We start from the raw sequence: 12,033 nt of genomic DNA on the forward strand, positions 1-12,033 counted from the left end.
TAAAGAAGGTGATGTACTAGGAATTATATTATATACATCTCACAAATAAGTAGTAAAGAGTTAATTGGAATACTGCAAGTGCACTGCGCTTAAGCTATTAAGCAAGAGCCCCGCATTTTTGCAGAAACTCCACTCCGCCAGTGTGGCCAAGTGAAGCTATAAATCCGGTGCCCGCCCATGTGACCCACCGAGAACAGGAAGGAGAGCAAGCCACACCGACGAGCGCCGCCCGAGGGAAAGCGGAAAAGCGGCGGGAAGGGGGAAAACAGCAGCAGCAGCAGCAGCGCCGCTTCAACGCTTGGGTTCGCAAGGCATAAACCGAAAATTCACACTTGGTTACTTCCTTCATGACTTTGGATATTATTGTGGTTTATGTTAGTGCTGTCACTTGCCCGCCGGCCGGCCACGCCCCCTAGCCCTCCGACGGCCTCGTGATGTATGACTCCATGAAATGCGATATATTCATGTTAAATTATTTTTTGCCCGCCTCAAAAGACGAGGAACAGAAAAGTCGAGCGGAGGAGCGGAGGAGGACCCGGAGGAGGCGACATCAGAGAGCGAGAGTCGCTGAACAAGTTTAAAACAACAAAAGCGCAAAGTTTGGCGCCAGTTTGAAATTGCAATTGCAATTGAACAAACAATTAAAACTTTTAAATATTGTGACAGCATTTTCACAGTTAATTGCACAGGCGAACGAGCAGCTGCTGCCTCCGCCGCTTCACCAGTTCGCCAGTCTGCCAGTTTGCCAGTCTGCCAGTTTGCCAGTCTGCCAGTTTGGCAAGCCCCGAGCTCATTCACTCATTCACCCATTCCCTCATTCATTAGTTCCAATTCATTTCAAAAACTTCTCCCACTCCCCGGAAAAGTCCGCAGTTTGCCCTTTGGCCTGCCAAAATAGGTGCAAAAAAGCGCTGCTCTCTTTTTATCTGCAGTTGTTGCAGCGGCCAACTGACAAACTGACAAACTGACAACCATTTGTCATTAGCCGGGCGTTGGGACTAGGGGGCGTGGTCGCCATGCGACATAGCACTGGGATAAACTCCACTTACATTTCATTTTCTTGACGATGTATTACAAAGTGTAATTAGAATGCAAGTTTTGGCTAAATTGCAAAGTAAAAAATACTTTAATGTTTGATCTCAAAATACAAGCAAATGAATATCTTGAATATCACTACCCTGCAACATTGGATATTTGTCTAAGCTTGCGTTTCTCTGAGTGTAGCGCCAAAAAAAGTCCAGCGAGCGCGACTTTAATTACGGAAAGTCGCTGGCTGATTTTTCAAATTCGGCTGTCGCATTTCTGGCTTATTAAATTCCGCCAGCGAACTACAAAAAGTGGCGAGGCGTAAAAAAATCTAAAAACGGAGGGCCAAAATCGTCAAAAAGGTGTCCCATTCCCTCCTGTTGCCGGCAAAAATGTCAATTTGTGGCCAGAACAGGCTCGGCGCCAGCAGCGTATCACAAAAAGGCAGGCAACACAAATACAAAAAAAAGAAAGAGGGAAAGCTAGTGAAAAATACCGGAAGAAGGAAAATCTTTGTAAGGCAGTTAATTAAAAACTTCACATAAAGAGCCTAGTGGGCGGGTGCGGATGGGAGGGGCGTGGCATGTGTGCTACGCAAGGCGGCGGCCAAATAAAAGCTCCAAAGAGTTTCCGACTGCAGCCATAATTAAAAAAGGCCGCCGACTGCAGCCGAAATTGAAACCCATATTGAGGCGGTGCAACGGGGCGTATGCGTGATTTGGGCCGCCGGCGCTCACGCATTCAATTAGGTTACAAATTACTAGCCCCCAACAATCGGGTGATGAATGGGCTCGCATTTCTTGGCTCTGACAGTTTTTTATTTAATTCTCATTTCGCAGCGTGGGAGAAGCGGCATGTGGCGCCTTGCTGGACAAAAGTGCACGGCGAGAAACGGGTCCTCGATTTGGCAGCGCCACAAAAGGTGACTGATTGTGAATGCGAGTATGTAGTACTTACTGTACTATATATATAAGTGTACTATATCAAGTAACATTATCAAATAGTAATTCTTATAAGTTGTTGCCACTTCTTTTCTTGCATTTAGTACTGGTAAGCAGTGCCTTTTGTTGTTTTACTTGCTAGTTCGTCTCTCTCGCTTGTCATCAAATGAGCAAAGCTGCCTGCCATGTTTTTCAGTGTATGTCAGGTGCCATGCCGCCACGACGATGATGATGATGATTGATTTCGTTAATTTAGTGGAGCAGCTGAGCTCGTGGCGGGCCATGAAAAATGCATGGCACTCGGCGATGGAAGGTGTTTGGTTGCGCAGTGGTGCGCTTGGCCGGTGGTGCGGTGGTGCGGTGGTGCGGTGGGTGGTCACTAACTGGGTTAATCCGGCGGCCCAAAGGGGGAGGAGTGCTATCTCCGATGGCTGTCCATTGGAAGCTGCTCGTATGAGTCGCTGTCGGGGTCGAATGTTCAAATGTTAGCGAGCCATTCGCCTGAACACTGAGCATATCAGATGCTGGTAAGGGTTAAGGGTTAGGGGTTAGGGGTCAAAGCTTTGTTTGCTCGCCTAATCGCTGAATCTTATTCACTTTCAGTTCGCCGGCGAATTCAATTGCCAGCCATGTGCGGTTGGGCTTAAAGTTGGAAACTGCTGCTAGTTGGTTTTCTGGAACCTGGTATTCCATTATAATTCCCTGGTAATTAGGTGGCCGCGGAGGCGAAAATCTAAGCCACTTTGCATGCAGCTGAATAGCAATACTAATGATGATGAGTGCCATTACTTATTTATTAACTACCCTATGTATACAGCTGAAAACGACTTTCGGCGAGTAAAACCTAACAGGAGCTCCACCCATTAAGTCATGCCAGCATTGTGGACTAATCTGCTACTGCTGCTTTATGGTGTCCAGGGAACACTGGGGCAGGACGTGGCCCAAAACCGCAGTGAATCCCCGATAGAACCCCGAATCGTGGGCGGCACCGAGGCGAAGGAGGGTCAGTTTCCCCACCAGATCTCCCTGCGTCTGCGAGGAGAACACTACTGCGGAGGAGTCATCATCTCAGCCACCCACGTCATCACCGCTGGCCACTGCGTGAAGCACGGCGATGTCGTGTAAGTATGATCCAAACTGTTGGTCTTTCACCTCGCAAGAAATGCCATATCTGCGCCTCAGAGTTCCGGCGGACTTATGGGCGGTTCAGGCGGGCAGCCTGCTCCTCTCCAGCGGCGGCGTGCGCATTCCGGTGGCCGAAGTCACCATGCATCCCAACTATGCCACAGGCGGCCACAACGACCTGGCCGTGCTGCGACTGCAGAGTCCGCTGACCTTTGACACCAGCATAGCGGCCATTCCGCTGGCCACCGAGGATCCGCCCAACTGCGCCTCCGTGCTCATCTCCGGCTGGGGCAACATCGCCGAGCAGGGACCCCTCTCCGACAGCCTGCTCTTCGTGCAGCTGACCAGCATATCCAGGCGGACCTGTCGCTGGCTCTTCTACTCTCACCTGCCGGACTCCATGATTTGCCTGCTGCATCCCAAGAACAGGGGTGCCTGTTATGGCGACTCCGGCGGACCGGCCACTTACGGGGGCAAGGTGGTGGGCCTGGCCAGCTTGCTCCTCGGCGGTGGCTGTGGCAGGGCTGCTCCCGATGGCTACCTGAGGATCTCCAAGGTTAGGGCCTGGATCGCGGCGACGGCGGGTTTGTAGAGCGGCACAAATACCCACAATCATGAGCATTTTCAAAATACGAAAGTTGTATCTTTGTGTCCTGCATCTCAAGGGTTGGGCAACATCGCCTTGTTGGCCAAAAGGAGGCAGGGCGACTGCTATTCGGCGAAGCCCGTCAAAATTCGAAAATACCATAAATCGAGCCAATGACTTCTGGCCTCTTGGCGGCACTTTTGGCTGCAATAAATCCAGCCAGACCATGACTTCCATGGCTCTTCGCAAACAATCCACGGCTGATTGCTGGCCCAAAAGAGTTGTCGCGCAACATAATGAAGCGGGAGGGGAATGCATCCTGGCCAGGACATCCCCCGATTGCCTGGCAACTATGCGCGCTTTATTTTTCGATCAACTTGAGGAAACTTTGCGAGGACTCTTCAGTCGCTCGCGCTCCATCGACTGGCAGTGAGTGGGCTTGGATTCGGTTGGGGAAACTATCAAGTGGGCGGGGCAGCTCTCAGCGCTCGGTCTTGCAGCTCGCTCGCTCGCTCGCTCGCTTAACCCTCGAGTGCCCGCGGGGCTGAAACGGGTCTTAAATGGCAGTGGGAGTGGCGGTGGGGCTGGGCGGAAATGAATGTTATTTATTTATGTCGCTGCGGCGTGGTTGTTGGCCCCGTTATTTGTTGTACTTATTAGCAGTACATAAGGATAACTATCAGCCGCCGGCGGTTGCACTTTTACCCGGCAAAGTTTTCCTGGTAATAAAGTTTGCTCCAGCTCCAGCTCCAGAGTCAGCATCCGCATCCGCATCAGCATCAGCCTGGGCTTCAGTCATGTAAATTTCGCTTTAAGCAATAAAATGCACAGCAACTGGACCCGCTTCTCTGTTTTGTAATCATTTCATTTCTTAGTCAAAGCAGCCAAGGCGGAAGTTATTATTTGCTAGGCAACTGCATAACTGCTAAAAGTACAGACACGCAACAAAAAAACGCAAAATGCTGGAGAGGAATGGCAAGGACCAAAGGCAAAGGACGTGCCGACGAGGACGAGGAATGAAAACAATTTCTGAGCTGGCGACGCGTTGTAAACGAAGGCAGCAAACAAAGTTTAAATTGCAGTTGGGCGAGAGTTTTAAATTATGTGACCAGCTCTCCTGGAGCGGCATCTTCGGCATTCTTTCCTGGCTAATTGCTGTCTCTGCCAAGTGCCCTCATCAGCCAGCTCCTCCCATCCTCCCATTTTGCAGCACCCGTATTGCGTATACGCCGCGTGCATCGATGGAGTGAAGTGTTTGGCTGGTGAAGCGGCCAAATCCGGCGAGCAGCAGAGTCGCCTGGCCTGTGCTAAATGGAAAATCCATAAGCGCCCTCAGCAGAGCAGCCGCTGAGCTTGGACAGATGAGCTGCAACTGGAGCTCCAGTTGGAGTCACTCCGAGTGAGCCACTCGAAGGCGGCACACTGTCGCAAAAATAGTAGAAACACTATTCAGCCAATGAGTACGTATTTTGATGTGAGTTGCTGTGCCTTAAATAATTTAAAGTGTATTATTTAAATATATATAATATTTTGTGCGGAGAAAGTTGCTTGTAGGACAAAAGGACTGAGGAAAGTCTTATGCTTGACCGATGAGCCACGCAAGTCCTTTGACTTCTCGAATGTTTTCTGATCGATGTGCCACTTTGGAACGCTATTTTCCTGAGTGCCCGTCCTGCTGGTTACCCTGGCTATCCTGGTTATCCTGTGCTGGTTTCTGGGGGCGTGTTTATTGAACACTGAGCCCGGGATCTCCGGATCCTTTTACCCTGCCAACAAGTTGCCGCTGTAATCCACTTAAGGCGCTGCCAATGCTGTCGGTGTTGCAGTTGCTGCTGCTGCTGCTGCTGCTGTTGTGCATCGACATTCCAGATGCTGGGCCGCCGACTCTTTTGTGCTCCGCAAGGGCGGGGAAGGGGCGGGGAAGGGGCGTGGCATTGCGATTTGCATAATGCCAGTGGGATGGGGTGCACAAAAGCGGAGAACTACGAGCACTTGAGTGCCGGAGCAGGGCCGAAGGAGCCGCCATAAAGGACCAAGGATCCGGGACAATGGGCAATGGGCCACGGCAGGACCCCCCATTAACCCCTTGCCCCTCCGCCCCTTGCTTGTTTTTCATGGCGTTTTATTTGCTAATAAAGTCCTTATAAAGTCAATGCCAAGGACCCACAACAAATCCGGAACGTAAATCATGCAGGCGCAACTCCATTTCCCATTTCCCATTTCCCATTTGCCATTCTTCATGCCGATCATGAACTCATTTCTGTGCGTAATTGAAATCCTTTGACAGTCTCAAGCTGATTTAATTTATCGCCGCAATTTCCAATTTAATTGAAACCGAAAATTGAAATCGGAAATATTTATGCCACCCCACCCATATTTCGCCCACAGCCGCGCTCAAAATTTAATCAAGCGCCAAAATGCGAGCGAAAACTAAACAAAGTGCCAGTCAAAGGGAACTCACACATAGGAAAGCATGTATGTATGTTAGCATGCATATGTGTGGGTGTGTGCATGTGTATTTGATAAGTACATACACGTATGCACACATACACGTGCTACATGATGGCTGGCACGAGTGTGCGTGCGTATTAGCCGGGGTAGCAGCAAAATTAATTAAGTTGAGAAAATGTCAACGCTGCTGCTTTTTGGCTTGACAACGCTGCTCACCAACCCCTTCCCCGCCCCCTAAATATTTCCGCACACCTTTGTGCCTTTGTATACCCTGAACAATGGGGCATACAAGCCCGCCGATCTCTTCAGCTCCCAAGCCAGGCTGCATTAGTTTCCTCACAGAATTCCGCCGGCATCAGGAAGCTAATATTTATTGTTGTGCGTCCATGCTTTTGTGCTCGTTATTGTTTCTGCATGACCCTATGTGTATTTATTTCAGCACCGGCGCTATAAGCTGCTTAGGCAGATGGATTTCTATCCTATCCACTTTCCATCGGAATAAATTTGCAAAACTTACGAGTAAAGCTACATACAACACCTATAGTATTGCTTGCTATTAAGATGGAAGTATAAAAAGAGAATCCAACTTTCAAGCATCCTTTTATTAAAGCTACCTTGCTGCAATATTTTTCAATTCATATAATTTATTTAAATTAATCATTAGTGTGTGAAAGGTGTGAAAGGCCGGCGCATATGAGCGTTGCAAAGTGTCCCAAGTAAGTAATGGCTGATTTCGGAGCCCTGGTTCTTCGCCAGGACCTCCTTTAAAGGGTATCCTTCCCCGATCCTTTCCCTTCGGCCATCGCCTCCGCTTCAAATTGACTTTTCGTTCTGCTTGTTCCCATTTTCCGTTCCGTCGCAGCCATTTTGTGCAGCTGCCTGCATTTTGTCCACATGTGTGTGTGTCTTCCCCTTCCCCCTTCCCCCTTTCCAGTATCCTTTCTCCTTTTAATATTTTTGCTTTTGTTAAGTTTCCCACACAGAGTCGTGTGTGCACACATATTCCCACACCTGGTGATTTAATAACGCGTCGTTGCAAAAATTTGCGGTTTGAATAGCTGCTAACTTTATTTTATGATAAGTTTATAATGCCCCACCTGCCCCACCATCGCGCAACACACATGTACCTAGGCGTATGTATATAAATGTGTACAAAGACATATAGTCGTGGGCGAATGGGCATTGCAGCGGGAAATCAAATCGCAGAGGCAGAGCCCCCGTGCACTAAAATGCAGCTCCCGCAGCGGCAAAGGAAATCGCATTCGAATTTTTTGTTTGCCCACATGGCGTATGAGTGACGCGGCAGTTGGAGCGGAGCGCCCTTGCCTCAACTTTCTAATTTTCCGTCACTTTCCTCGCGTTTTTTCCTTCTTTCCGAGCTTGGCAAACTTCTCTCGCTTTTCGGGAGCAGGGGATGCGTCGCATGCGACTACACAAACAGCAAGTGAACAGCAAATTTTCAATTTCCCATGCAAAACCGCCTCACAGCTCGATAGTCACGCACACGAAGGCGGAAGAAAACGTGGCCAAGAAATCGGTGGGCGTGGCGGGGGATGGGGGTCGGGGGTCGGTGGTCTTGGGGAAATGATGATGTCGCCCACGGACATGCCCCTGGAACTGATTCTGTTTGCCCGATAGGCGACAAAAAGTCAAATTGTGGCAGCCAATTAACAGCAGCCATTCCCCAGGCACGGGTAAGGGTTAAGGCCTGCTCGGTGGCTCGGTGGCTTGGGGTGAGGGGGGAAGGGGTAGGGGGCTGGCGGGGGGACCAAGAAAAGAACGCCACCAACAAGTCAAACAGAATCGAGCAAAGTGTGCAAAGGGTCCGTGGCCAGAGGTAGATACTTGTCCCTGGATCAGGACGCAAGGGTTAAGGCCCACGCACAGTGACACAAAACTGGGAAAACTCCCGACCAAAATGGGGAGTAACAATTAGGGAACCGAGATGAAAACTATGAAAACTATTGTTCTCCATTAAGAATTACTTATTGTCATACTTAATGTCACACTTGTTTAAGACAGATTGTAAATAAAAAGAAAAAAAAAAAAATTTATTCAACTTTATATTAAAGCTTTATATGTTGAAACTTACATTCTCTAAAGTGGCTCACTTTAAACAATTGGGTAGAGTTGTTCAGGATTTCGGGGTAGCCTTACCTAAAAGTATAAAGAAATATATATATTAATTGCAGAAATATAAAGATCTAAAAGATATATGATCAACCAACTGCGATGCGTTTGGATTAGAAAGGGACAGTAAGTAACGCTGGGGGAAAGCCCAAGCAAATATGGCTCCTTAAGCGATTTCCCAATGATTTTCTCGCCTGCAGAACCACTGCTCCTCAAGACGTGCGTTTGTTTTTCTGTGGTACGGACGTGCCTCGGTCCAAGTCTTTCGTCAGGGCGAGATGAGCTCGTTTATAAAGTTGACAAAAGGCGTTCCCCAGTTCCGATAATCATCTGACAGTTTTTGCGCTATCAGCGACAGGACACACAGGGCGTGGGGGAGCGAGACGGCAGAGGGCAAACAGAGAGAGACGGAGACAAGTCCATGTGAGAGCTGCCTTCCTGTTCAACACTTTTGCTTTTGTCAGCATTGCGGACAAGATACGAAATTTCCCATTGCCAAAGATGACTAAGAGAAAATCCGTCACAAATAAAAACGGCGGGGAGGGGGGATATTTTCCCATTTTCATGGAAACTAGGAAAGGCGGAAAAGCGGATGGGAAACGGAAATGGAAATGGAGGAGCAGTAGTTCGTTCTTGCCCTAGGGTACGGTGACCCGCTAATGAGCCGCCAAAGCATAAAAAATGCGACAAGGGTCGTACGCCGACCATTCGTACCCAAGCCACGCCCCCTTTTCCAGGGAAATAGGCGCAAGGCCAGGCCAACAACAAAGCCAAGAAGCAGCAGCGGCGGCAGCAAAAAACCAAAAAACTATTCCCGCAGCTCATTAAAAACCCAAAGGGTTAAAAAGTGAGGGGCGGCGCCACAATGCCACAATGCAGTATGCAAAACAAGGCAAACAACAACAATAAGCGTCGGAGCTGGAGAAATTGAAACTAGGCTGCCGCAGAAAGGGACGGACATGGGGTGTGCGAGCGAGCCGGCGCTAATGGAGAAAGTGAGCAAAGTTAAACAATTGAAATTGAAATTAGTTGGCGAGCGTAAAAATTAGTTGGGCGCCAATTAAACGAAGGCCTCTTAAATTGCAGCCGGAAAATTGGCAGATTCCGCAGCAAATTAGGCCGTAAATTAGGTGACATCAGGCAGCATTCTAAAATTCCAAATTGCTTGCAGAAGTGCATTTTTCTTACTGCTAAAGTCCTCAGGACTCTATGTGCATGTGGCACTGTGCGATGAAATCGTTTCTTCTATTTTGGCAATATTTACGAAAAACAAAATGCAATTAACTTAAAAAAACTGAATTTCTTTTTTGGTGATATCTTAACAAAACGTATCCCTCAGTTATCTGTTGTTTGCATAATGTTTAGTTGTAACATACTTTTCACTCCGTAATTCACTTTTCATAATTAAGAGCCAACCTTCTTATATAGGCCCAACAAATTGCGGCTCCTTGCTTAGCTGTTCCTCGTTTCTAAATGGATTTCCTTGCTGACTCGGAATTGTATGCATATGTGCTCCATTTGCACATTTTTCTTAATGGGTCAGCGCCCCGCGGAGTCCACTCCCCGCCCATATAATGTCCTGCCAGTGACAGTTGTCAAGGGGCTGCCTGATTAAGAACTTAGTTAAATGGAAATCCGCAAAAAAACGGGGAGTAACAACAACAAATTCAAATGGAAGCGGAGCAAAGAGCAAAGAATTTAATTTGCAGAACATGGCACACACAGAGACAAAACAAATATATGTATAAATATGTCGGGGGAAAGGATGGGGAAAGTGTCCTTAAAAAGAGCAGCGAATTTCGCCTTTTGAGCTTGGCATCATATATCTTTCAGTCAACAGCAGGCAGTCCACAGTTGGTTTGTCACACAAAAGGACAGCTCCTCCCCAACCAGCCCGCCCCGAAAACTTGGAGGAGCTCCCCGCCTCCGCCGAGCCCCACTCCTCGGAATCCTTCGTCGTCCTGCGACAGCGTTGCAATTAAATGAAGGCTACGCACAAAAGTATGCAATGCAAATGGTGCACACTGCGGGACGGGCAAGGAGCAGCGAGGAGAGGAGAGGAGGAGGGTCCAATTGGAGCAGGGAGCCCAGGATACGGACGCGCAGGATGTTCCTGATTTATTTGCGACTCTAAAAACTCCGTTTCAAGGCCCAGCTTTAAGCAATCCAATATCAAGGGTTTTGCCTCTGATTTTTCAAGAATTAAAACAGAAATTGTTGGTAGCATAGAATTTCAAGCGGTGAGCTATTGTTTAAAATAAAACACCTAAGGCACTTTAATCCAGGCTTACAAACCGTGAAAATAAGAAAGCTCTTTTGGATACCACCAAGTGATGCCAGACAAACGGAATAGTATAAAATATTTTAATGGCCCACCTCCAGTGCCATAAAAGAATTTCAAAACCTATAAAGATTTTGGGAACAGCCCCGCCAGAGTGAGAAGGACGACCAAGGACCGAGGATCCCGAAGATGGCGAGCCAAAGCCGCCAGTTAGAGCGAGTGCGTTGCACACGTGCAGACATAAAAGCGGCCATACCTGAGCTACGTGCACTCAACACCTGCCCAAGGCCTCTTCAATCCGGCAGCTTCGCCCCCTAAAAACCCGCCCCTGCTGCCTGCAGACCCCCCACCCCCCCTACAACCCCCACTCGAACTGGCGAGTGTGTGGCAATTGCAATTGAAAGTGATAATTTCATTGCATCATGCACAAAGGGAAGGGGCACGAGGACCGGAAACAGAGACGCAGGACGAAGGATCCGCCCGCATTCGTACTCGCACCCCCTTTTCGATGCCCCTCCCCCCTCCACTGGTATCAGGGCACGTCCATGGCCAGCTACACACACACGCACACATTGCAACTTAAGGGAGTGCTGCATATATTTCTGCATGCTTACACTGGCAAATGTGCTGTTGCGGATCTTGAGAGGTTAATCAGCCAGCAGTGCATGTGTAGGTATTTGGGATCCTTCATCAGCAGTGGAAAACATAAAACAATAGCAATTCACTATATTATAGCAATGTACGAGCAACTAGCTAATAGAACCTGTGGTTAAAATAGCCTCAAGTTGCATAGAAACTACATTTAATAATCTATATCTTCAAGATCTTTGTCTTCCATGAGAAATGTGGAAAAGTAGGGACAGTAAGTAAGCTATTTTCTGATGAAGCAGTTGTTTGGTAATTGGAATCAGTAAGCCGTGCTGAGCAAACTAGGTTTTTGGTTTTCAAAAATTACATTCACAAGCACTTTACATAAACAATTTCTGACTAGTTGGTCAGACTTCTTGAACGCCAATCAGCAGATTAAACAAGTTTTATTAGCTTTCCGATATTTGAAAACCCCTAAAAACTTCAGAAAATACTAACGTGCGAATTTGTACTTCCTGAAGATGGTGCTATTACGTCCGAATTTCCTAGGAATTTTCACTTTTTCCAGTGTACACGGCGGGCATGACAGTTGTGCACAAATCAGGTTAAACACACGACAAGGAGTGGGTGGTGGGCGGTGGGCGGTGGGTGGTGGACTGAAGGGAAATGCAAACCAAAGCCAAACCAATTGGGTCATAATTGCTTTACGGGCGCCAAACGCAAATGAGTCGTAAGCAGAAGGACGCAGGACGCAGGACGAAGGACGCAGGACTGGGGCATCTGGATCAGGACAAGATTGGGGGAGCATTCGGAAACCGAACCAGAGCCAGTGGTTGGGCGACTTTGTCACGCTCCATGTGGAACGATTTCGAGGGGTCGCTGCAGAACCTGCAGGACCCGTCGAT

The 12,033-nt window shown here is 48.3% G+C and overlaps 2 protein-coding genes across 5 annotated transcripts in view; one reads left to right on the forward strand and one right to left on the reverse strand.

Moving 5' to 3' along the window:
• LOC6549918 (glycine-rich cell wall structural protein 1) overlaps positions 1–12,033 on the reverse strand; it is a 52,801-nt gene that overhangs the window by 9,102 nt on the left and 31,666 nt on the right. For all 4 annotated transcript variants that reach the window (XM_026981581.1, XM_026981583.1, XM_026981584.1 and 1 more), the window contains one exon: positions 8,222–8,286. The gene's annotated coding sequence lies outside the window, so the exon portion shown is untranslated. Of the gene's footprint in view, positions 1–8,221; positions 8,287–12,033 lie in introns of those variants that run through there.
• On the forward strand, positions 2,754–3,724 carry LOC6549919 (serine protease SP24D). The gene is made up of 2 exons (XM_001978635.2): positions 2,754–3,088; positions 3,150–3,724. The coding sequence occupies exons 1-2, from the start codon at positions 2,838–2,840 to the stop codon at positions 3,682–3,684; spliced, it is 786 nt and encodes a 261-aa protein (XP_001978671.1). The 5' UTR covers positions 2,754–2,837; the 3' UTR covers positions 3,685–3,724.

Source organism: Drosophila erecta, unplaced genomic scaffold (genome assembly GCF_003286155.1).
Source record: "Drosophila erecta strain 14021-0224.00,06,07 unplaced genomic scaffold, DereRS2 tig00000126-arrow-pilon, whole genome shotgun sequence".
In the NCBI taxonomy this organism is placed as follows: domain Eukaryota; kingdom Metazoa; phylum Arthropoda; class Insecta; order Diptera; family Drosophilidae; genus Drosophila; species Drosophila erecta.

Excerpts from the sequence above, each read along its gene's own strand:
- LOC6549919 (XM_001978635.2), top strand. The coding sequence starts at position 2,838 with ATGCCAGCATTGTGGACTAATCTGCTACTGCTGCTTTATGGTGTCCAG. Across the intron at positions 3,089-3,149 it reads GTGAAGCACGGCGATGTCGT|AGTTCCGGCGGACTTATGGG; the intron begins GTAAGTATGATC and ends TCTGCGCCTCAG.